Below are 26,659 nucleotides of genomic sequence, written 5' to 3'. Positions count from 1 at the left end.
CCCAAACTGGAACTCCCTCAGCTGCTCTTCTGTACAAAATTGTCTCTGCTGTCTTTTGGGATTCTCCCCCTCCTTCATTGTCCTCAGTTTCCTCCCACCCCAGCAACTCACCAACCACTTCAGCTCTTCACTCCCATGTGTGCTGTCATCTGCATGCTTCTCTGATACGGTGACCTCACCTCTATTAATTACTTTACACAAACCTAAATTCTTCCAATGCCTGTCTCCAAAGTTCTCACTATATTGCCACATAGCTATGCTCCCACCTGTCCTTATTCTACTTCCTTCAGCCTGGATCCTGTCCAACTCTAACCGCACTCTAACCAAGTTACAAATGGAATATGCCTGTGACAATTCACCCAACTCATGCCTCCTTCAAGCAGAACCCACCAAATTTTCTGTTGGAGGCTGACCAGGTTCCTGGTAGTTTGAATGTACAGTTGAGGCACTTGTTTTGAAATGCAGGATTTTCAGGCATACAATCAATCAACTGCAATGCACCAATTTATCTAGGTTTCCTGAACAGTCTCAAGGTGGCGACTCAGCATCTCAGGAGATTTAGATCTCTGTCAAGTTGAAAATAGCAAGGGTGGAGGTCACCCGACTTGCATGTTATTGTAAAGGATAGCACAACAGATCCAGTCTTGGAGCATACACCTATACTTGAATATCCAATGCTCTCTTGCTAAATTCTAATCCTGTCTCATGCACATAGGAGGGCATGGAACAGTCAACATGCATTCAAATTAATGTTCCTGCTGTCTGGGAATTGATGGTATGCATAGGTCATAGACTTTTCTCCTTTCTTTGGTTGAGTAAGGAGTAGGCTTGTAGGGTAGCAGTCTATACATGTATATACAATATTATAAGCATTTATTATTCTTAAGTGGGCAATTTTTGGCTCAATTCCCAGAGAAAGCTGGTTAAATTGCCAACAAAAAAAGTATACAGTACTGAATCTATCAAATAAATACACTTCCCATTCCCACCCCATGGAGCTATGAACACATAATGCAAAGGTTGGACTGAGTAAATTCCAGTGTTAACCCCTGAGTACCTCATTCCAGTTGCAAGGCACTTCCTAGTTGTGTTCAATTGTAGTGAGAGTTCTGCAGACATCAGTGTAACATATTCACTCTTGCTACTGATGACTACTTGTGCCATTACCATGAAAGAGAACATCAGCTTCATTGAAGAATTTTGTTAAAGCCAATTAGGGAGCTGAATGAGGCGAGCGAGAGAGAGAGAGAGAGGGGGAGAGAGAGGGAGAGAGAGGAAGAGAGGGCGAGAGACAGTACAACAGTAAGAGACAAAAATAAAAGGAGCACAACTCAGTTTTTCTATTTATGGTAGTTATCAAAAGGTTCATATTTTGTTTATAAGATTTGTGTAGGATTTCTGCAGCACAGTAAATTTTCCAATAAATATTTAATTTTTTTAAAGTTACAAAAAGAAATTGTATTCCATTTCCTAAATCACAATAAGTGTGCCAATTTTACACCCTTAACTCAAATTATTTTCTGGTTTCTTTTTTTTTAAAAAAGTGCTTTCTTTTAAAAAGAAAATACCTATCATACGGTGGAAATCAGGCCATCAGCCAAGCACAATGTTTAGTCTGTTCCTTTTGCATTGCAAACTTTTCCCCATTAAAAACGGTCAGGAAGATGTATGACCTTGGGGAAAGGAAGAGCCGAGAAAAGGAACATTTCAGGAGGAGGTAGCCGAGCATGGAAAAATAATAAAGCATTTAAAAAAGTCACCTACTGGCTAATTTTTCATTCTACCTGTTGAAACCAGAAATTAATTTGTCTTTACCTAACAGATTATAAAGTAAAGCCCTCTTAAGATCACCTTAGTTGCTACTGTACATCCAAATTAAAATGTTAAAAACAAGGTACAGTTAAAGTCTATTCATTCAATTCAATAAAAGAGGACTTTTATTTGTCCTTGTTCTAATCTAGAATCAGGGTTTGACCTTCTCAGTCAGGCTACTATCTAGCCTACTGAGGTGATCGCTGAGGTTTGTTTTAGCACTTTTAAGGCTCAGCGCGGGAATGTCCGTCGCACCTTCTTCCTTCTCTTTTGTTTTGCGTCCGTTCTCTGTGTGGGCTCTCCTTTCGCCTGACTGTTGTGCCCCATTTGTGATGGGTTGAAGAAGCTCCCGTTAGCCTGCGGCGCAGCTCCCTGGAAAATCTTGCTGAAAAATTCTTGGAGGTCGGCAGGAGAAGCTGGGCCATTCTCCAAGCCGGCTCTACAGAAAGATGATAAAGGCATATGGAACAATATTTTAAACACCTCTTCAAATGACCATATGCTCATACAGTAGACTGTCAACACCCTTAACCAGGCAGACTGTCTAATTCAACACTGCTATATCACGCAACCCTTCTCAAACCAGAGGAACAACGGCCCAACTTCTGCCAACATTGGCTTTATGTTGGCTGTGGAAAAAAAAAAGTAGAATAAGAGGACCTTGAGCCTGATTTTTATGTCCTTTCCACTGGAGAGCACTTGTTCTTTCATCAACTTATCCAAAAGCAGAGTCAAGACAGAAATAGACAGTAACCAGGCTGAGGTATATTTTCCTCCATTCCATGACTAGTGAAAGTCAACACGGCTTTTAACTACAAAGGAAAATATATTCTATTATTGAGGGTGTGAAGCACCACCTGTTCAGATTGCTACTGAGCAATGTGATGTTTTCAAAGCCATGAACACTCAAATGAGAGCTTTTCTCAAACTATTGGAAATTATTCTCACTCTTCCATTGGGCATCACTGGCAAGGTCAGTACTTATTGCCTAATTGTCCTCAGGCAGATGATGGTGAGCTCCCTTCTTAAATCACTCCAGCCCGTTGGTGAATGCACTCCCACAACGCTGTTAGATAATAAACTCCCAAGAGCTGCAATCTTGTTTGAAAAATAGCATTAGAAGTGCAATTTTACAGCTGTAGTTTATACATTGAATTTTTATCAATCAACATGAAACACCCACCAATAACCATGTGATCATGTCCCTAACACAATTCTAACCTGCCATTAGAACCTCCTCAGAGGGATTAGAGAACAAATGTGGCAGAAACCTACACATCGAGGAAGATTCTAAGTCTGGTTGCCGGTCTGTGCCAAGTCAGGCAAGCTCAGCTCAGGACAGCAGTCCGAACACTGTGCTGAGAAGAGGGGAAAAGGAGCAAAATAAAGACTGGGTTCGTGTTTCTGACCACCATCCAATGAAAATGTGGTTTGACTTGGAGGGCTGGGGAGAAGAGAGTGTTTTGTATATCAAAACCATGAAACAGTACAAACCTTCCAATTTTAGTACGATGTAATCCAAGCGCTAGAGCACACCAGATATTACTGTGTTGCTGCAGGACCCAATTCTATTAATGTGCAATCATCGGGTCACACCAAACCCTAGAGCGCATCTTCTTTACCAAAATTTCTCAGGTGATTCAAGCAGGAAAGCACCTGTATTCTTTAGAAGAAATTATCCCAAAATTCTCAAATCTGAACTGAAGAAACCACTAGTCCTTAGGGCAAAATTGTAAAAATTTATTTTAAGGTTATTCAGACAATGCCATAGCTGAAACTACTCAGTGCTCTCCTACACACCAATCCCCTTCTTTCTAAACTGCAGCAGAGAGTTACATACACATTTTTGTAGACAGTATTTGGAAAGCTTTTAGAAAATTAGTCCTTCTTAAGATGTGGATGCTGCTGGGAAGGCTTGTCCTTAGTCATCCCAAGGTGATGGCAATGGTCAACCTTCAATCTGATACAATTGCGCTGCTGGCAGAAGGGAGGTAAAAGTCAACAGTACACCAGAATGAGCAAGGTGAGCAGGTCGTCTCTCCTAAACAACTGCAAACCAGTTGGGTTTTGCGACAGTCTGGGAGCTTCATGATCAGTTTTATTGATGACAGTTTCTCCAGTTTTAAATAAAAGAGTGCAGCACAGTGGTGCAGCAGCTACTGCTGCTGCCTTGTCCCAACCTGGGTTCAATTCTGACCTTGGGTGTTGCCTGTGTGGAGTTTGCACGCACTCCCTGCAGCCATGCGGTGCTCCTGTTTTCTCCCACATCCCCAAAGACTTGAGGGTTTGTAGGTAAATTGCCCCTAGCGTGTAGGTGAGTGATAGAATCTGGGGGGAGCTGATGAGAATGTGGAGAGGATAAAGTGGGATGAGTGTAAATGGGTACTTCAAGGTTCGCACAGACACAGTGGGCCGAAGAGTCCATGCTGTACGACTCCATGAGTTCAAATTCTATTAAAGTGCGATATGAACTCTGAAAACATTTCTGGCAACCACTATTTTTTTCATCAGCTGGTAAACTCTATGTAACACCAATGTGCTCTCAGGCTTGTAGGTCATTAAAAATCTGCATGAAGTTGTGAGCTGGTCATGCACCTTTGTTCAACTATTGTAATTTACACAAGACCAACTGGGATACTGCAACATTGCTTCCAATAAAAACAAATTACACGGGCATTTTATTTGCCTTACATGTATTAATAATATGCCCTTGAACTTTTATAATGTAGAGTTTACTGTCTGATACCATAAAAATTAGAGTCAAAACAGTTGGAAGATCAATAATGAATATTCTGAGCTCTCTGCATTTTTACTCACCTATGCCGACCACTGCTTCCCGAAGTTCTTGTAGCAAAAGATATATGGCAAGGTACAAGATGTATATCAGGAGATATTCCTACCCTCTGACACCCAGCCCATTCTGAAAAGGGAAAAAAAATAAGTTACTAAAATTTGTGACTGTGTGTGACTTAAGCTCTCTTCCAACAAATCAGAAAAATTGATGGGCAATATCACAATGGTTAAAGTAACAAAAGAAATCCAAGTACTTTGTACCATGGCTCTCAAATCATCGTTTAGTATTTCCCAGTCAAGGTGAGGTGTAGGTGTCCCCACCCAGCCTGTTACTCACCTGCTTCCCAACCACCCATTTGAAAGTGAATTTCAAAACTAAAACTGATTGATGATCAAAGGCATCAAGAAAGTGTAATCACGTCAAGTAAACAGGGCTGATCTAACTATATCGGGAACAAGTTTAAGGGACTGAATGACCTTCTCCTGGTCCTATGAACCATTCTGATTTTCCTTCCTACTATCGCCAAGCCACCACTTTATACCTAATGGCCTGACGCCAATCAAGCAAGCAGCATATGCCATCGCTATGGCACCCCACCTCTTCAAACAAATCTGACAACTTTAAAAGCTTTGAAGGTTTACTTTCATCTGTAAAAATTTAAACGCAGACCTGGCTTCTCACTTATTTTTCCTTTGATTATTTCCACTGCTGTAGACAGGATTTTGGAGTACTTCAGGAATATTTTGAAATACTCTGGAGTACAATTTTAGCCATATTCTCCAGAACAGCACTCGAGGGAGCACTTTGAGAGACACTCAAGCATTTGCTGTCACTGGGAGAGCTGTAGTAACAGCTGCTGCAGTGAAGTCTACTTCTTCCATCAACATCCCTTTCATTCAGCAGAAAACAAGAACCATAGTCTCTTCAGAGGGGAGCATTTCACTTTCAACCAACAGCAGGTTACTTGGTAGGTTCTAGTACTGACTTTCTTTTCACAAAAAGATAAGAAGCTCCCATCATGTATCGGTCAAGCCTAGGTCTGAGATATTTTGTGTAGAAAAATAGAGAATAGAGAGCACGAACAGAACATTCAGTCCCAGTGATCCATGCTGCTGCCTGTGCTTCATAAAACCAGGGTGTTGGAGTAACCAGGCAGCTGGTTTTATGCAGCGTATTATTTCCAAATTGGCATCGCATGGAAGGGTCATTGAAAGCTACCAGTTTTTGTTTTTCTTTTCTTAATACAACATACACTGAAAGTACAGCAAGGTAGCTTCAAATTTCTCACCGTCTTACCTGTGATATCATAGACTTTGCCATCCATCATGGCGAAGTAAGTGATTTTCAATCCTAGCATGCTTGATTCTGCCCAGAAATCTCCATCCTCTACAGGGTGTCTCTTGTTACACTCAGCACAGTATCGAGCTGCCTGAGGGTCACGATCCATTTCAAACCTCCTGCAAATAATGTTCAAACTTTATTGTGACACACAAGTGGATTAGGAAATGTAGTTCCAGAAAGACAATTTGAGATTAGATCCTGACAAGGACTGTGCCTAGGAGTTATCCTTTAAATGGGCAAGGATGGATCTCCAGCAGTAAAATGGGGGTGGGGAGTGGTAGGGGAATAAAACAAAGAACAGGTCTGACCAGAGGTACAAGCAGATGCACTGTAACAGCTAACAGTATCCAGAGGAAACGTGTTCATTTCTCTATTGCCACTATTTAAGATCACATGATGAACGGCCAGTTGAACGAGGAAGCCAAGGGCACCTGATAACCATCAAATTCTATTCCAAGAGTTGGCTCATTGGAAAAGATGGAGGAGGCAAAACCCAACCAGGGAGACTAACAAAACTAAAACCACCCAGTTTTACAGGTCATTTTAACTGACTAGCAAAAGATAAATGAGCACAAACTTGTGTTTTCCTTCACATTTACTGCACATCATAGTGTTCATGGCCTCCTTCAGGTCATCCTGGAGTTTGGTGAGAAACTCATTCATGGATCGATGTAACTCACTCTCTGCAGCCCGTTTGCTAAAAACAAAGAGAGATAATCAGTTTTATCTGGAAAGAAATCAAGAACAGAAAGTGGCTGAAAAATTAAACTGGGATTCTGCAACTCCTCGTAAAAGTAAGACAATACCAACCTCTCTTAACAAGTATTCAATATCCATCCACAGGGAAAGTCAGCCACGATAAAATAAAAAAGTTATACAAAAAAGTAGTTGCCTTTTTACATCTGGAGGATGACTCACTACAACCAAAAAAAATTACTTTTGTTTTGAAGTGCAGTCACTGTTAAAAAGGCAAACGCAGCAGCAAGTTTGCGCAAATGCAAGATCCTGCAAATAGCAAATGACCAGAAAATCAGCTTGGCTGAAGGATCAGTGGTAGCCAGGACACTGGAGAGAATTGCCCTGCTCTTCAAATTGTGCCATGGGATCTCTTATGCCCATTTGAGCTGGAAATCAATGCCTCAATTTAGAGACCAAGTAAACTAAGGAACCAATCATCTCAGGTTGCTCTTGCACAGCACCAATAGCCAAGTATAGCACACAAAACAATAACAGGCACACCATCTCATGCTTTCTCCATGTCACAGTCTCCCTATATTAAAAATACTCACATCATTGCTTCCTTCAAGTAGAAACAAGTGAAATAGATACATTTAAAGTACAGAAAGGGGTTCCCCAAAACAAAACTAATTAGATAAAAAGCCATCAGTGAGAGATAGCCCTACAGTTAATTAGTAATAGTGTTAATATTATTCTGAGTAGCCAAATAATATTTTAACTTTAATGTTGCGAGAAAATGAGAAATTATTAATGTGCACGTTCTGATGGATTTTTGTGCTGAGCAATAGCGTGTCGTCAGTGCCAAGGAATAGGAAACTTTTTTGCATCCAGCTTCAACATCAAGTACTTCCAAAGCAACTTTATGGCTTCCCTGTGGAGACTGACATGTCACTATTAATTGATGTGAATTTTACAGACAGTTTTGTGATGTAGGACTAGAAACTCAATCAAACCTGCCAAGACTCAGTACACTTGGGATATCTGTAGCCGACAGAGAAGAGAATTTCGTTCCATTGGTCCAGACCGCACTCAAACCCAATCCTGCACTGTAATAGCAATATTCTTAAACGTTACTAGCAGGGAGCTTCCAGAGTTTTCTTTCTTAAACACTATACTTGGTAACATGTTTAAGCAGAGCTTCACTCCCTAATTCAAAATGGTAATCTTTATAATAAAGAATAATCAAATTCAAGTAGCGTGAAACATGCTAAAATACTTTTGATATTACAAATAGAAGGTAAACCGGCATATTTTAAAAACAACTGATCCTGCAAAGACAAAAATCACAGGCCACGTGGACGTATCTGGAATGCAGCACTGAATTTTGCTTACATTTCATATTCCTTCCTCCTTTCAGGATTGCTCACAATATCCCACGCTGCTCGCACCACCTTAAAAGCTTCCTCCGATCGTGGGTGTCGGTTTTTATCAGGGTGAACCTGCAATCACAATGGGTGGTTACTTTAAAAGAGAAAGGTTTTGATTGATGCGTATTGATCAACTACTGCTGGTGACAGTTCACATGAAGTCGTGTCAGTCTTCACTTTTTTTTAAAATGTTAAACTAAAGCTCACCCTGTGACTTATGGGTGGCAATAAATGATTAAAATCAAAGTTTAAAAGTTGACGGGACTTGGGTAACAGTACCATTCAAGGTGGTATTAATTGCAGCAGTTTTACTCACTGGTGTGCAGTATTGCCTCATTTTAACCAGTGGGATATCACAATTCACTTCAGCACTCCACCCCTTTGAGGGAGAAACAAGATGATGGAGGGCCGGTGGCAGTGAGGAAATAAAGAAATTAAAGTACGCAGCAGGGATTCACTGTCACGGCTGTTGTTCAGTGACCCAAGGCCAAACGTCTGTACCACATTGGGGGAGGACATATTCAAGTCCTGGTACCATCTAGGCTCATAAGTGAAGACTGTTATTGTTCCTTCCAATGGTTTTGTGGTCAGCAGATGTTCACCTGTTGGGGGAATTATTTAACAAAGCAAAGTTCTAAACACTCAATTGTATTTATTAAAGTGAAATAGTGAGACTCAACTAAATACTGTTTATAGATTGGCATCATACATACAGAACTACTGCTAACCCAGAGAACGGGACCTTGCACTGACAACTGAACAAATGAGGTGGAAATCAGGAGAAACCTGACAATGGTGAATGGAGTCCTCAAACTCTCAGCTGCACAACTCATTGCAGAAATCAGGCAACAGATCAGGCAGAATCCTGTATATTTGATACTTCCTGATGGAATTTTGCTAGTTGTGTAACAAAGATTGCCTGTGTGCATATCTGAAATACACATATTGTTTTACGTGATAAGGCATCTTTATCAAGGTGTAGTTCGAAATGAGTATTCTTTGACAAGTCCACAAAAATTAAGGGTAATTCTTAATATTGCTATCTGTGGGAGACAGCAAGAAGTGGCAGATGATCCTTCTCTGTGGGAGAGCTGCTTTATTTCATATGTGTAAATATCTCGCACAACACCTTCAGGCAGACTGACAGGTGGTTTGATAGTTTATCCCAGTTTATGTTATGAAGTTCATGTTACGAAGGTGGTGCATAAGGTCGGGTACAAAAAGCATGGTTGGCTCAGAAGATCTTTTCATGGCTCAGTAGCTGTAGATTGAGGATTCAGCACAGATCCAGAGATTTGGACCACAACCCAAGCTAATGCTTTTACACCTCAGCATTCCTCATTACTGCACTAGAGGTACCAACTTTAGGATGAGACATTAAACCAAGATTCCATCTTTCAGGTAGACGTCAAAGATCCCATGACACTATTGGAAGAGCAGGGGAGTTCTCTGGTCTTCTGCCCAAGTTCCATTCCTCAACCAATATTACAAAAAAAAAATCACTTTGCTTTTTGTGAGATCACTTGGTGCGCAAATTAGCCGCTGCATTTCCATTCGTGACAAAGTTGGCTACAGATATTACTTCATTGGCGACAAAGTACTTTAAGGTGCTCTGGGATTGTGAAAGACTGCAGCAAATACAAAATCTTTCCCACATTCCCTCAGTTTTAAGTTTACATTTAGTGTATTTTTCTTGCTTCTACTGTTGTTTCCGATAAACTTAACACTCTTGCAGTTGGAATATATGGTCCCTCAGTGCTATTCACCCATCTGTCAGAAAGGAGTCACCATTTCCAGTCATAGATTTCTCTTTACATGGTCACAAATTCCAGAATTTCTGCTCATTTTCAGAACTTAAATGCGTGTACAAGATGTCACGTTAAATTCTCCAAAATTGCAAACGGAGCCTGCAATAAGTAAGCCCTCCCTGGGACTGCTCATCATAGATACTGACTCACAAGAGAAATAAGAGCACAACACTAATAATTTAGTTAACAACTAGAACAAAAGTACAACACAGAACTGTTCTGATGTCTTATTAAATCCCCTCTCACCATATCCATCCTGGACTGCCTTTGACCCTAAATTGGAACCAGAGGTTAAAAACAGAGCTACCATTTAAATTTCATGATACTGGAGCAGCCAAGCAGCCAAGCAACAGCAGGCAATAATATAGCAGGTATGATGCTACTGCAGCTGGATAAACTGTCCTGGTGGGAGTACAGTGACCCAGCTGTGAGTGCAACATATGCAGGAAATCAACCACCTTACTTTTAACCCTGAAGTGCAGCAGAAAATTCTAATCGTCACACTTTTGGATTGCTCTATAACTGCTTACTGGGTGCTTCGTACAATGGCAAATGTGCTGCTGAGACAGTCTAGCAAGCTGCTAGAAGCCAAATTAATCGATCACACGTCAGCCACCATGCAAGGACAGTTGCCTTGATTCTAAGTACATTCACTTTTCTTTCAGAGCTCGGTCATGGAACAGGAGCTAGTTGTTGTCAAGACAGCATCAGTAACTTTCTACCAATCAAGACCTAGCCAATTAAACTCCCTATTGCACACATACAGCATGTTATGAAAAGAACATGACCATAATCAGCCACAAATACACTTTATATCCTATTTGCTCAATCAACGGTAAAGCTTTCCATCCTCTGACACATAATTGCTGTAAAGCATTTTCAGTAAAAGGTATATTACTAGTTATTTTATGCCATGCACAGTACTGATTTAGAGGGAAACCATGTAAAGTTCTCAGGCTTCTATGATAGTTGCTGACAAGAATGGAAGAGTTAAACCATCACATGAGGAACAGCACCAAAGGGGAGAGAGAGGAGAAATAAAACACTGGGGGAAAAAAAACTAAGTTGACAACTTGATTATTAATATTACAGATACTTTTTTTAAAATCAACTTCATCAAAGATGTAGAACCATTTTACAAAAAATCCTGGACACCAACAGTGAAAGGAGGGAGTGTACTTACCATACTGCTGCATCCTAGACCATAGCAACATTTCTGCGCTTTAGAAAAGACCTGCAAACTGGGTGCAGCAATCTCAGCTGCTATCTAATCCTAGCATTCAGAGCCCATGAGTAGATTGCAGATGCATAACATGTACAGGACTACTATATTAGGTTTGCTTTTGCTTTTTCAAACTTGCAGGTATTCAGAAGAGAGTGTGCTTTCCAGGGTTCTGATGGTTTAATATGCATAGAATGCTGACAGGAGGTGGTTTTGTTACTTCAAGAAAAACAGGCATCCCTTAAAACTTGGTAACTAACCATTGCGACAATAACATAAAATTAGCTGCAACAGAAAACGTAAAAGTCCAACTTCAAAATTCCAAACACAGGTCAGAACGTGAGATGGGGGGGGAGGGCGTGGGGGGGGGGGGAGAAAACCATTCATCTTATTTGACATTCTAAAACAATAAATCACCATTGCTTCCACTGAAACATTGACCTAGAATTTACTGGGAGGAAAAGGCAGAGTTTAATGCTCTTGGCATTACTGGTGAGTAAATGCCCCAGTAACTTGTGGTAATCAAGAGTTACCCAATAAATTGCGAACTGCCACATTGCTGCATTATTTGCATTGCTCCACCTTGTAAAAGGAGTAGCTCATTGCCATCCCCTCATTTGCTGCATTTGCGCCGGTAAAACAAATTCACTGCAAAATGTAAGAAATATCATATAACAATGCAAGTACCTTTTGAGATTTTTCTTCTTGCAAATGTAAATCTCCCCAACCCAGAAAGCAAACAACAGAAACTGAATTATCATTCTGGCAGGTAGTCAATTGTTCCCAGATTGTGTTTCTAATTTAAGTGCAAATCTTTTACATTTCCTGAAAACCAAACAAAACTGCAGATGTGGACGTTTAAAATAAAAGCAGAAAATGCTGAAAATACTCAGCAGATCAGGCCACATTTGTGGGAAGAGAAACAGAGTTAACATTTCAGGTCAAAGACCCTTTGTTTGATAGGGTCTTTGACCTGAAACTTTAGCTTTTTTCTTACTTTTCCTGTTCTCTTTTCAATCTCTCTTAATCCACACTTTCCCCACTTTTCTTTCTGCACCTGATTTGAAACTAATTCACCCCATTTCCTTCACCATTATTCCTGTTAAATCTGAACTCAAGAAATCAGTCTGTTGGTTCTGTCATTCTCCAAGGTCTCGGATGCCCCATTATCCTTGTCAAGCAGTTATCAGCACACATTTCCAGCAATTTGAAACACAAAATAGTGAGCTGTAAGGGTGAAAGGAAAAACATCCAATAAATGAGGCACGTCACCAGATGCTCAGGCCCAGCAAATTCTGGGTCATTATGTTGCAATTCAAGGAAAAATGCATCATTGTGTTGTTTTGTGGATTAATGCATTTTACCCACACATAAGTAACACATTTCAATACAAAACACTAAATATTCACAGAACATTGGATTAAATTGTACTATTACTTATTATACTACAACTGCACAGTAAGTGGCTGAAGTTTTAAGATTTAAGAGGAAATGCCCCATCAATTTTTCTGCTATCTTTCAGGTGCCAGCTACTACTGCAGAGTCAATTTGCAGCAACTTCTCAGACACCACTGTCTACCTCTCAGCAATACAGCCAAGACTCTAAGGCAGTGCAGTGAACATCAAATTTAGTGTTCTTGTTTGGATAGGAAGTGAAAACAGACATTTTCTAGTTTGGTGGCCACCTTGCCATTTGCTTCTAATAAGTTTGGGGACATTTCTCTGCTTTAAAAGATGCCATATGCACTCAAGTTGTTGCTACATAAGGGATACTAACACAGTAGAAGAATTGAGCAATTCCCATAGATCCAGAAAATGAAAATTAAGTCACAGCATTAGGGAAACAATGTTCGTAATTATCTGTACAAAATAGATTATCAGGTGAAAAATGAGCAGAAAGATTCACCAGGATTCCAGATCCCAATCATTACTGAGCAACCTTCTTCTGGAAGAATACAAGAGCAACCACCAGATAAAGAGGTTGAAAAGCCTCCTGACCCCACTATCATTGTCAATAAAATAGAGCAGCACCTTGGCTATGGTACTAGAGGGCCACTGGCACCTAAGGAATGTAAATGTGAAGGCATTCATTTAAAATTGGGGGGGGGGGGGGTAATTTAAATAAGCAAACATAAACACATTTTATACTCTCTTCACACCTTGAATGTTAATTAAGGTAAATGGCTCAATGGAAGTAATTGAATGAGACAGTTGCACTTTATCTTTAATTAAATGTTCTTACACTGAACTTACCAGCACGGCCAACTGCCGATAAGCCTTTTTCAGCTCAGCATCAGTGGCCATTACCTCCACGCCCAGAACTTTAAAAGGATCGAGCTCCTCCTCTGGTACATCAGCCATTGCCAACAGCCGGTCAACCTCCTGATCTGGCTGGTACCTATTACCACCAGGTGACTGGGGCGATGGAGGTGAAGAGGGAGACTGGCCTGCAGTCCGCCATTTAGCAGTTAGCCAGAATCTCATTTTCAATTTTTCCCACAGTCTTTTCAAATAATTCCAAGTTCTAGATTCTTCTATAGACGAGCACAAGCAGTGCAGAAAATAAACAGCTACCAAATGGGGAAAGTTTTCCTGGCCCCAGATGGGTAACCTCTGAAAAATCATGAAAACACCAGACTTTGCATATTTGTAGCCAAGTCGTAAGCATCCTATAAATAACATTAGTACTAGAAAAAGCAGAGCAAGCAGCATTTTTAAAAACTTTAGAGTCATCTTCATCAAGGAAAGGCAAAACCGCCTAAGCTTCTCTGACCCCAACTTTGCCTGCTTAAAAAGCCACACGCTTGAGGTCCTTGCACTGCCCTTGAAGGAAATAAAATCCTCTTTTTGTATCTGGCAACATGAATACACAAGTTTGCCCCCTGTCTCCACGTACTCTCCACACTTGTGGGTCACAAAAAGAATGACATCCATTATAACTTTGACATAGGTTACACATCTCCAAAGCAATTCCTCGGTTTGTTTCTGCACTCCAATCTTTAACCTATCCCTGTTTTCAGCGTGCTGTCGCTTCCTCTCAGCCTTTGAGTGCCGTTGTTTATTTGCTGAAGACTTGCTATTTTTCTTCGTGTGCTCCCTCACATCTTCCTTATCGTAGATGTTTGAAGAGTTATCTTTTGTCACCGATTTGTTTCTTTGTCGCTTGCTGCTTTTTCTGTGGGTCATTTTCACAGGATGTCTGACATCTTCTGTCACCTTCACATGGCTTTCGGCCTTTCCTTCATGTTCAATGAATTCATCACATTTGTCCACTCCATCTTCTTGTGAAGCATTGGCAGAACGTATGCAATCTAAGTTGTCAAGAAATGACAGATTGTCATCCGTCCTGAAAGGGAAGCTGTGGTCTCCATAGCTGCCAGGTTCAAAGCACCTTTCCAAAAACATGCGAGTACTCACAGAGCTTTCCAGCTGAGGAATGGACGACAGGCACCCATTCTCTTGTGAATCCTTCTCAGTCATACCTTCACGATTGGTTATTGCATCAGAAAGAGCGTATGGCTTATCACTACTGGCCAACTCTTTCTCTCGGTTTTGAAGGTTACACCCATCACATGACATGCCAGAACAATAGAGAGATGGCAGTTTCCCTGTAAAATCCAGCTGTCCACAGGGGTAGCTCAGCCCTTCCATATCCAACGTCTTCAGCTCTTCATCTAAAAGTTGATCTAAATATGGTTCTTTGTGATCAAAGCACTTCATGTCACCAAGAGGCCAATCCGACAAGGGCGAACTGTTCCCTGGATCAGTTTTTCTCGCAGGTTGTTGACTTGTTCTTGGCCAGGTCCGATTACCACGCGAGGTGCAGACACGTTCCGAAATATACTGACTCGAGTCAGCGTTGTCATGTCGTGTGCGACAGGGATAATTTGGAAAAGTATTCGTTTCATCATCATGAGGAGAATCGACAACTGGCCGATTTATCTGGGCAAACTGACAACGGCTGTGATGGGGCAATTGGGATGCAACTTGCTGCTCCTCCTCCTCATACCAGCGGGTTTTGTCTCTTTCTGACCACTGCAAATCACCTCGCCTACCATAGTGATCTTTTCTCTCCATTGCAGCAGAATCTCAAGTTGCTGGCAATCATGTTTGTTCCATGTTCACCTGAAATCAATGAGATACAAACAATGCTATAACTGTTCGACAAGAGAATTAAATACATGTAGATATTCAAAACTTGCAATAATTACATGGTAATAACTTTGCATAGATGCAATGTGTTATCTCCAGATCTAAAAGTATATAAAATAGCCTACCTGTCTTCATGCAAGACAAATATATTGTATATACACATCTCCATCTCTAACTATTCACACCTCAAGCTTGCTCTCAATCACTATGATGTTATAATGAAGACCGTAGACTGCAATTATTTCTACAGATCAATTATTCACATCCAAAGAGAAACATAATAGTATCCATGCCAGCTAATGCTTTCTTACCCATCTCACGGCAATTCCCCTCAATTTTCTTCTTGTCTATCCCGAAAGCACAAAGCTGTGCTGAGGGACAGTCCCAGAGACACCACCGCCCCTTCATCAGTTTTCACTCTCAACCAGGCCTGAGAGACTGAACCTGGAACTTAAGATCTTTATGGCTACAGACTGGAATGAAGTTGTTTATTAACAGATAATACACAAAAGGTCAGAAAAAAAAATCCACACTTCAAACTTGTATTGTTTAATTTGAGATTTACTTACAAATGCCTTACCTCCAACTTTCCCAACATTTTGTTTTTTAAAAGACACCTGGCCAAGAAATATAACTGGGATTAGGAGCTGCAGCACTGGGAGATTCTTAAAACTAGGTCTCATTGCTGTTTGGATGTAGACAATAGAACCTGGGGACTGCTGGCAAGATGCATATTTCCTTACTCAAAAGTTAATTTGCTACCCTTAGTTTAACTATTTAAGAGGGATGAAAAGGGTAATAAATATCTCCACATCTTAGTGAAAACAGTTGAGGTAATTAAAATGGTAAAATAGGAAAGTTATCAGTACCATGTTATATTTATTTCCTTCTTTGCTGAGAATATCTTCCAAGACTTACAGATTCTGGAATTGTTCCTGTGGACCAGAGGCTAGCAAATGTGACCCTACTAAGACAGAGAGAAAGAGAAAACAGGAACTACTGACTTGTTAGGCTAATATCAGAGTGAGGAAAAAGCTGGAACCATAATGAAGCATGTAGTAACAGAACACTTTGAAAAGAATAACAGGATTAAGCCGAGTCAACATGGATTTGAAAGGAAAATCACGTTTGATTAGTCCACTGGAGTTCTTGGAGAGAAGGGGGAGCCAGTGGATGTGGTGCATTTGGATCTTCAGAAGGGCCTCGATAAGATCCCACTCAGGTTGGTGAACAAGGTTAGAGCATGTGGAGCTGGTGGTAGCATACTGACAAGGATTGAGAATTGGTTATTTGACAGAAAGCAAAGATCTTTCTCAGGTAGGCTGGGTGTGTGTAGTGGGAAATGACAGACATCAATGTTTGGGCTCCAGCTATTTACAATGCACAATTTGACCAAGGGAACCAAATGCCATATTTCCAAGTTTGCTGAAAATGCAAAACTGGGTCAGATTTTGAGTAGGGAAGAGTATGTAGAGACTGCAAAAGAATATATACAAGCTGATTGAATGGACAAAAGTATGGCAAATGCAGCATAATGTGGAAAAAATGTGAGACCATCCACTTTGGTGCACAAAACAGCAGAGTGTTCTTTAATTGGTGAAAGATTAGGTTACATTGATGTGCAAACAGACAGGTTTCCTTGTACGCAGGTCGCTGAATGTCAACATGCAGGTGCAGCAAGCGATTAGGAAGGCTAATAGTATGTTGGCCTTTAGTACAAGAAGACTTGAGGAAAGGAGTAAAGCTGTCTTACTGCAATTATACAAGGCCTTGGTAACTCCGTACCTGGAGTATTATCTTATTTGGGCTCCTTGCCCAAAAAAGATATATTTGCCATTGAGGGAGTAGCAAAGATTCACTAGACCAGTTCCAGGGATGGTGAGTTTGCCACACAAAGTATTGAGTAAAATAGGCTTGTATTCTCTAGAGTTTAGAAGAATGAGAAGAGAAACTTACAATATATTTTGAAACAAAGGTTTCAACAGGCTGGATGGGTGGTAGACGTTTTCCTTGGCTCAGGAGTCTAGAAACCAGGAGTCTAGATAATGGTAGACCACTCTGGAGTGAAGTGAGGAGAAACTTCTTCACTCAGAGGGTGGCAAGTCTTTGGAATTCTCTACCCTGTAGGACTGTGGATTCATTGTCTTCATTCAAAACAGAGCCTGATAGGTTTCTAGATGTTAAGGGAATCAAGGGATATGGGGAGAGTGCAGGCAAATGGCATTGAAGAAGATTAGCCAGGAACTTGATGAGTGGTGAAGCAGGTTCGAAGGGCCAAATGGCCTAGTCCTGCTCAGAAATTATATAAGCAGTAGTTGAATACCACTTTGCTCTTATAAAGAGTCAAGGAAACCTTAATTCAGGTGACAGAAGTTACCAAGGATTACAGATTGTTTTCATCACAAGCATCAAGACCAAAGGGTTCACTTTTGCATGGATATTCAAATGTTATGTATATTAAGTTTTAAAAAAATGCACTTTCTTAGTACTGTACTTTTCTCATATGCAGATTGCTTTGAAGTAGGTCAATTATGCGCAGGCTGTTATGACTGTAGTCGGCACCTGGTGGGACTGAGTAAGACTCCATACTTTTCCCACTGTAGGAGGCTGGTAGAAAATACTTGGAGATGGGGTGCCGTCTCACAGGTGTGGAACACATGACTACTTCACACGTACAAACTGGCTGCAAAGTGAACATCTAGGGCAGTAGAGGCACAGATGCTGCCTCACGGTGCCAAAGACCTGGGTTCAATCCTGACTTTGGGTACTGTCTGTGTGAATTTTGTACATTCTCTCTGTGACTGCGTGGGTTTCCCCCGAGTGCTCCGGTTTCCTCCCACATCCCAAAGACGTGCAGGTTGGTAGGTTAATTGTCCACTGTAAATTACCAATGCATGTAAGTGAGGGGTAAAATCTGGGGGGAGTTGATGGAAAAGTGGGGAGAATAACAAAAATGGAATTAATGCAAGGTTAGTGTAAGTGGGTGGTTGCCGGTCAGTGTGGACTCAAGTGGGCCAAGGGGCCTGTTTCTGTGGTGTGTCTGCAAGTCCCTGCCACTCCAGGTGAACCTAGCTAACGAGGCAGAGAAGATGATTCGGAGCCCTCAATGAGCCATGGCTCTAATTTCTTTAAGTAGAGGGTTGTGACTCGTTGGAATTTTCCACCTTAGACAGCTGTGAGTGCCTGGTGGTTAACTGTGTTTAAGCCTGAGATTGATTCAGGCACAAAGGACATCAGGGATTGGGAGAGAAAGTGAAAGTACAGGGTGATATTAAATGGCAGAACAGGTTCAAGGGGCCGTAAAGCTTATATTAGTTTCAGTTTCTTATGTTCTTATGTGCCACTAAGTATTAAACTATCGACCACTGAGAGTAGGTTTTGTATTAAAGGTGTGCATCGGTACCTCATTGCACAGGATGGATTCCCAGGAACGGAAGTGTTAATGGAATCAGCGCAAAATGCAGTCATTATATATGGAGAGGTGTGCTACCGATGGTGCTCCTGTGCCTGGAACATGAGGCATATCCCTGTCCACCTGGCTGCTGTGCCAGAAACCTTGCACAAATTCAGGAATGAAACACCCCACGACTCAACAAGGAGAGGCTGCCTCTGAGGGCTGGCGTTTGGTGGGTCGGATAAGTGGTACAGATACTCAGTGCTGAGATGTAGTGTTCAGGGCTGCACAATCAACAGCAATGGCCGACACAGTGAGTGTGGGGTCATTGCTGTTGATTGGCAGCATCTGTTCCACGTGTTGATGAACGGACCAGATATTACAGTCTCCTCGTTGCTGCCAGTTAAACAGGATGGAGGCTGCCATCTCTCCCTTTGTTTGGCTGCTCAGCTCTCTCCAGCCCAGAAGTAAGCTGTGGTAGCCAAGTCAACAGTGGCCATTGGCCGTTTCGAAAATATAGGTGGGTATGTCGCTAATTGTTTGATTTGGAGGATCAAGAGTGCTGTAACGAATCAACAGTCTGCAGGGTAGCACTAAGCAAGTATCATTAAGACTGGACAGAGTCATTCAGCATGGAATCTGGCCTTTCAGCCCAAATGTTTCATGCCAACCCAAGATGTCAATCTGAGCTAGTCCCATTATCATAGCTGCTTTCCTCCACCACCCCTCTAAAAGGTACAAGCCATGTACAACATGGGGGGAAAAACACCTGGGGAAAGGGTACAACCTCTCACTGACCAAAACAAAAGTATTTCCCAAGTGTGCTCTCACCATACTAATGTAATTGCTCGCTAGGATTAAAGACCTGGCAACTTTCTGAATGACAAACAAGCAGCCAATGAAATAAATACAACAATTCATCACTCCTTTTACTGTTTTGCACTCACTTGACCTCAAAAGCAGAGTAGCAATCATTGGTTGCTACTTCAAAACATGGAAGAATAAAGTGCTTTATAGTACTATAATCAATGACCAGTTGATAACTGAATAACTAAGGTTACATCTCCATTTAAAGTTTTAACCAGTTGGATTCAGAAGAGTGATGGCTTGAGATTTTTTTAAATATTTGTTATATTACATTACATTTGGAATTTTTAACCTGGTGATAAATTCAAGGTGGTGTTTCAAGCAAACTTCAGATTATTTTTGGAGTAATGTTATTTAAATTCTCCATTCTAAATTCCTATTTTCCCCATTTACAGGGGGCATTGTGGATGCAAACTTGAGAGCTACAATCTGACCCAACCCACTGGAGGCACAGCAGCACCACCACTGGTAAGGGCATAGAATTACTAGGCCACAGTTACATGATTTGTATTATACACATGGATACAGGAATATGTAACAGAAATTCAAACACGGAATCGTTCTCATTATTTCCATTAAAATATTCCTTGATATATTAAATCATAACTACTCAGCTAGTGTGATTTTAATACAGCTGAAAGTAGGTTTATCAAAATCCACCAGTTTTAATAGTCAGTCTTCAGCCTCAGTAATTTGATGCCACTCAAAATTGCAAAACAAAAACCCATACTGAATCACTTAATAGTTTCAGTTGTGAACACTCGTCAGTTTCATAGTAAACTAACTGTTTTGATTTTGATACAGAGCAGCTTTTAAAACATGCTTATCTATGTCTGCATGCTCTAGAAAACGAACACCACTTGCAAAGCAACTCAAATCAGCAGTCTCTCAAGTTCAACCTGGGGACTCGAACAGTTAAGCAGCAGGATCTGATTCAGGCAAACTGAATCTTGAACTAGCATAAAAGTTTGTGGAAAATGGGTTTTGAACTTGACTCACTTGGTTGGAAATTTCTCCAACTTTTGCACTGATTTAAAGGGGAGTTTACAGAGGAATCCCCCGGGGCTGGTACTAGGACTGCTGTTTTTCTTAATATACATTAACAATTTGGACTTGGGGCTAGAGTGCACATTTCCATATTTGCAGATGTCACGAAATTAGAAGGCATAGCGAACTGAGGATGATAGTAATAGACTTCAAGTGTGCACGCGCGCACACACATGTATACATAGTTTTTGAAAGGAACAGAACAATTTGAAAAGGTGGTTGAAAAGCATACGAATCCAGAATTCTACAAATAGAGGTACAGTGTACAAGAGAAAGGCAGTCATAGTGAACCTTTTTAAGATATTGGTTTTGCTGCAACCAGAGTATCATTTCAAGTTCTGGGTGTTACATTTGAGCTGAAGGCTTTAGAGATGTACGAGAGATTTATCAAAATGATCCCAGAGAGACTCGAGTTGTGTGGATGGACTTAGGAAGCAGGGTTTCTCCTGTTTGGAATGGAGTTGATAATTGTATTTAAAATCATGAAGGATACAGACAGGGTAGATGGAGAGAAACCCTTCCCAATGATCAAGAACCAGAGGATAAAGAGTGAAGGTGATTGGCAAATGAATCAAAAGTAGCACGAGGAAAAATATTTTTGCACAGCAAATGTACTTCCAGGGGAGTAGTGGAGGTAGATTCAATTGTAGCACTCAAAGGGGAGCTGGATAAGTATCTGACTGGAAAGAATTTACAGGAATGCAGGGAGAGGGCAGTGAAATGGAACCAGCTGGATTCCTCTTAGAAACACCTAGCGTGGACTTGACGGGCCAAATGGCCTCCTTCCATGCTATAACCATCCTGATATGCTGATACCCCATCTGAATTGCCCTGATGTGACTACCACAAATATGCATAAGTTTGAACATTTTATTGAATGTGAATAGATTTTAAGAGTCCAGATACTGGTGCAAATGTCTTCAGCTTCAATTGGTGCCAACAGTGGTACCAATCCCAACCGAGTCGATTCACATCCCACCTCAGCCTTGATCCCACGATACAGACCAGCACGGCAGAAACGGTATCTTTCAGATCAGATATTAAACCAAGGTGGAGGCACAAAAGATCCCACATCCACTGGTTAAAGAGTGGGGGAGTTTTTCCAGTATCCTGATCAATATTCACCATTCAAACCAGATCACCAAAAACATTTCATCGTCTGTGGATCTTTCTGTGTACAATATGTCTGCTGTGACTCCTGTATTACAGCCGTGGCATTTCTAAAGCTTACTGGTACCCTGCTTATGACCATCCCACAGAGAAGAGATTTGTTATTGCATTCTTGCCCGCCACCCTGTCCGAACACTCGCAGGTAAACTACACCCTGTACTTTAAAAAGACATCTACTCAGACTGCACTCTGCTGTGCTGGAAACCTGGTAATAGAACCCTGCCTGCTGTGTTGTTGTGCATTGTTGTGCTGGGAGCCAGGTGCAAATCCCTCCCCTCCGCTGGCACTCCTGCAGTAATAAATTGCTCCATGGCTCAGTCCAGAGTGGATGTCTGTGTAAACTGGTGTTTGACAGGCTAGGGCAACAATGTGGCTGTTCAGCTCTGTGAAACAAGGCACAGGAGTGCCATTTCATGTTAGACATGATGGAAGTTGTTGTTGTCTCCGTGTCTTCGGTTGGCGACACAGCTCTCCCCAGCCCAGATATTTCTCCAGGATAACAAATTCAATAGTGGTTGCTCTATGTACAAAATACTATAATAACCCCTTTTAGTGCAATTCCATTAGTGCTCTTACTCCTAGAAACGCATCCAGTGCGCTCAGCAAGGCACAAAAATAGGAAAGAGGACAGGCTTCAATGAGGATAATTGGAGGCTCCAATGCGCAAGATCACAAGAGGCCGCAGAGGGTTGTAGACTCAGCCAGCTCCATCACGGACACAACCCTCCCCACCATCGAGGACATCTTGAAGAAGCGGTGCCTCAAGAAGGCGGCATCCATCACTAAGGACCCTCACCACCCAGGATATGCCCTGTTCACGCAACTACCATCGGGGAGGAGGTACAGGAGCCTGAAGACCCACACTCAACGATTCAGGAACAGCTTCTTCCCCTCCGCCATCAGATTTCTGAACGGTCCATGAGCACTACCTTGTTATTCCTCTTTTGCATTATTTATGTCTTGCACTGTACTGCTGCCGCAAAACAAATTTCATGTCATATGTCAGTGATAATAAATCTGATTCTGACTGCAACAGGATACAACTCGGGTAACTGAATGGATGAAAACTTGGCAAATGGAATTTCATGTAGGAAAGGGAGAGGTCATCGACTTCGGTAAGAGGAATCAAAGAGCAGGCTATTATCTAATGGAGAGACTGCAAATGAGTGGAGTACAGAGGGATCTAGGTGTTTTTGTGCATGAAACACAAGAAGTTAACAAGTAGGTGCAGTGAGTAATTAAGTTGGTAAAATGGCATAGTGGCCTTTATTGCTAGAAATCTGGAGTTTAAAAATAGAGAAATATTGTTACAATTGTATAGGATGTTGGTGAGGCTGCACGTGGAGTACTGTACAGAGTTTTGATCCTCTTATTTAAGAAAGGATATACTAGTAGTGCAGGCAGCGCAGAAGAGATCCACCAAGCTAATTCCTGGGATGAGAGGGCTACCCCATCATGAACAGCTGAAAAAAAAGTTAGATTTGCAAACTTAAGAGCTTAAAAGAACAAGGAGTGATCTTAATAAAAATATGCAAGAACCTAAGAGGGCTTGACAGGATAGATGTTGAGATGTTTCCATTATTGGCAGTCTCTCACAAAAGGGAAGTAATGACAAAATAAGTGGGCAGTCATTTAAAACTGAGGCGCGTAGGAATTTCTTCCCGCAGAACGTAGTGAATCTATGGAATTCTCTAGCCCATGGGGTTGTGGCAGCTGGTCGCTGGAGGTATTCAAAGAGAAGGCAGATATATTTTTGAAAGATCAGGGAACTGACGGCCAGGGGAAGTGGCACAGGGGAGGAGTTGAGGTCTGGGGCACATCAGCCATGATCATATTGAATGGTTGGGCAGGCTTGAAGGGCGAGGTACCTTGCTCCAGTTCCTTTTTCTTGTGTTCTTATGTACTGGTGTACTCAGTAAATTTGGTTAACCTTGTATACAAAGAGGGGCCTGAGAATAACTTATCATTAGCAGTCCATCCTAAAATGTCATTGCATCTGTTACAATGACAGCATATGTACACTTTTCTGTGCCACTTTATACGTCCCAACAGTAGCAAGTTTTACTGCTTCTCCACAATCAGATGTTTAAGATTTTATTTTGACACAATTTTGTTTGACACTCAACTTTATTCCTTCCCCAAAAGTCCTTGGGTCTCTATAGATCTGGGAAAAATTACAAAACAATTTGACATCTTATCACTTAGGGAACTGCACAGCTATGCGCAGGTGTGCACACAGCAGATACGTGCTGCCATTACTGTGCACATCCAAATCTCTTTTTAATGTATAACAGATGGTTATTTTTTGAGTTTTACTTTCAACCTGAAAATTTAAAAGATTTCATTACAACTCTCAAGAATTACAATTTTTTTTAAAAATGTAGATGCTCTCCTCTCACAGGCTGTTTGGAGTTGGTTACACCAAGCCGAGATACAAAAATAAAGATTACAGTAGTTCTTTTCAATCCAGATTTTTCCCCAAAAGACAAGAAAACTTAGTTAAACAATCAACTTTCACATTTTATCATTAGGAATATTTTGTGTTACACAACGACTGACTCAACTAAATCCCTTACCGAATGTTGCCAGCTCACTAAATTTTAATTCTGATTCTTTTCTAGATTACAATTAAGAAACTTCAAAAGGGATTTTATTAGCCGTAGAACACTTTAGAACATCCTTAAAGAGATGTGAAAACCACAATATAAATTTATTTTATTTGTCTGGATTTCACTCAAGATGCCCTTTAAAATGTACCTTAACCATATTTTTGGGAATCTCCACTGATGGTGCTTTATGGGACTTGCCGTCCAATTTTGCTTGACAACGTTACCATGAAACCCTTGAGATGTTTTACGTTAAAAAAGCTAATCAATGCATGTTTGAGAGTAGAAACCATGTTATCATATTGAAACGTTGGGATATGCTTGGGTATGGAAACAGCCCTTGGATAACATTTGTTTAATACTATTGGTTAGAATAGATACCCAGGGCCTATTGCTGGAAAGGAAATTACAATCTAACACAGCAGCATTTAATATATCAATAGACAACAGCCTTCACACCACATCTGTTTTTGTTACATACACATTAAGGAGTTTATAAATGTTTACGTTGGATCAGTTTGGCAGTCAAGTAACAGTCCATTCAGATGATCCTTGTCAGTATCCATGCAGGCTGATTAACAGTGGTCAAGAATGCCCCATGCTTTGAGAATTAACCTAAAGGTGGTTATAGTGGAATAAGACTGTGCCAAACTCCTCCCATCACTACAGAGTTGTAATCAACAGTGCTCATACTTTTATTCTAATAACCTCTGCAGATACATCGCAAGTTCAAACAGAATTGAGAATTATTAATACTTTCTGCAATTTAGGTATATACATCTTGAGGATTTTACACATTCAGCATTAGATGCTATTGAAATCCCAGTGGGAAAATGGTTAAACATGTCGACGTAAATATTCCACGTGCCCAGCATTGTTTTGTGCAAGTCACAATGAAAACACTATTAAATCTCTACACAAAATCCATTATAGTTTGATTTTTTTTAAAAACTACTACCAAAGTGTAAAGGCTGTTAGAATGCACTTTCACACTTAGATTTATTGCCCTCCAAGGCATTTATACCTTGTTTTCTCCAAAACTAATAAAACACATTCAAAGATTTTAGCTTTGCGCACAAATATCTACAGGCTTGTTCATATTTAAATAATAATTAATAGTAACCATGTATGATAGGAGAGCTAATAACATGCCATTAACCATTTCAGCATAAGAAAGTGTTTGTAGACACAAAAACTTATGGTGAAAACATCGAGTATAAAGTGTATGAACGTTATCATTACTGTCAATAGGCTAGCTTCCTTTTAACTTAAGTGAATAGATACATTACCATACCAAACACACAGAAGTTATCTTCACCTTGCTTTCATCCCCACATGCTTAGATGCCAACAGCTTGATGCAGTTTAAAACCACAGGAACCAAACATGAATATGAGAAGATGAATATGGAGCAGGAATAAGCGATTCTTATGCAGTACTATATGTGGCACACTATCAGTTTACGATCTAATTTACTCGTAGGACAATTTCACGCTAACCTGGGACATTTAACATCACTGTATGTCAAGCTGAGATGGGATATAACATTTCTGCCAGTGTCACGTTTGCAGCAGTAGTGTCACTAATGGCTTATTATGTCTCTTAGCTCATGACATAATCAGTTTATCCTACGTCTTAATTTTTTTATTTCCCACACATTTGGCTTCAAAATTTTGGCAACGTTTTTAAAATAAAACCGAGCCCTATAGGGGGTGGGGGGGGGTATTAACATAATCAACTTCAAATAAATTGATCGGCAAGTTATAAAATTCCAACATTTTTTTTACCTTAAAGCAACACGAAACCAAATCTATTTGACATTTCTATTTAGATCCTGTTACACTAACCGTCAAAGAAAGGGTGTTCTAACCCCAAGATATTTACGGCTTCAGCTTTCGAAAATTCGGAGCCGTTGAAAACAAATTCTGGTCCTTTGGCAATTGGGCTATTTACAACCTAATGGTGAGGAAACGAAACCGCCCCTTTGTGCGCCCACCTCCTCCGCGCGCTCATTGGTTCCAGCTCCTGTCCGGAGGCGAACCGCCTGTAGCTATTGGCTAGTGCTGATGTCAGTAACCGCTTCCAACAGTAAAGATTGACACGCGCCGCCCCTCCCCCTTTCTGTTTGGATTCAGTTACCGGGTTTGATTCTTAGAATGTAACGGCATAGAACCCACCTCGACTTCCGGGCGCCGCTCCCCTCACACAACTCGGGTAAAGGCGCCGGCCGCCGGGCGGCCGCCAGCTCGGCTCGAATGAGACTTTCACCGTTTGTTTGAAGCAAACGCCGTTCAACCACTTTCTCGGAGCGTCGGGGCGGGTGCCAGTTTCATTTCCGGTGT

General features: G+C 41.0%; 1 protein-coding gene across 2 annotated transcripts; it reads right to left on the bottom strand.

Moving 5' to 3' along the window:
• Positions 1–1,331: 1,331 nt before the first annotated feature.
• dnajc14 (DnaJ (Hsp40) homolog, subfamily C, member 14) lies at positions 1,332–26,659 on the bottom strand. Of its 2 annotated transcripts, none has more exons than XM_052009366.1 (7): positions 26,495–26,659; positions 13,336–15,207; positions 8,018–8,124; positions 6,525–6,644; positions 5,903–6,063; positions 4,630–4,732; positions 1,332–2,251 (listed from the first exon to the last, which is right to left on the bottom strand). In XM_052009366.1, the coding sequence occupies exons 2-7, from the start codon at positions 15,157–15,159 to the stop codon at positions 2,044–2,046; spliced, it is 2,523 nt and encodes an 840-aa protein (XP_051865326.1). In that variant the 5' UTR covers positions 15,160–15,207; positions 26,495–26,659; the 3' UTR covers positions 1,332–2,043. The 2 variants fall into 2 exon arrangements, with proteins under 2 accessions (XP_051865326.1, XP_051865327.1); XM_052009367.1 differs by lacking the exon at positions 26,495–26,659 and adding an exon at positions 26,165–26,283.

Source organism: Pristis pectinata, chromosome X (assembly GCF_009764475.1).
Source record: "Pristis pectinata isolate sPriPec2 chromosome X, sPriPec2.1.pri, whole genome shotgun sequence".
NCBI lineage: Eukaryota > Metazoa > Chordata > Chondrichthyes > Rhinopristiformes > Pristidae > Pristis > Pristis pectinata.
The sequence above is the reverse complement of the archived record's forward strand: the minus strand, read 5'-3'. Positions and strand labels throughout refer to the sequence as shown.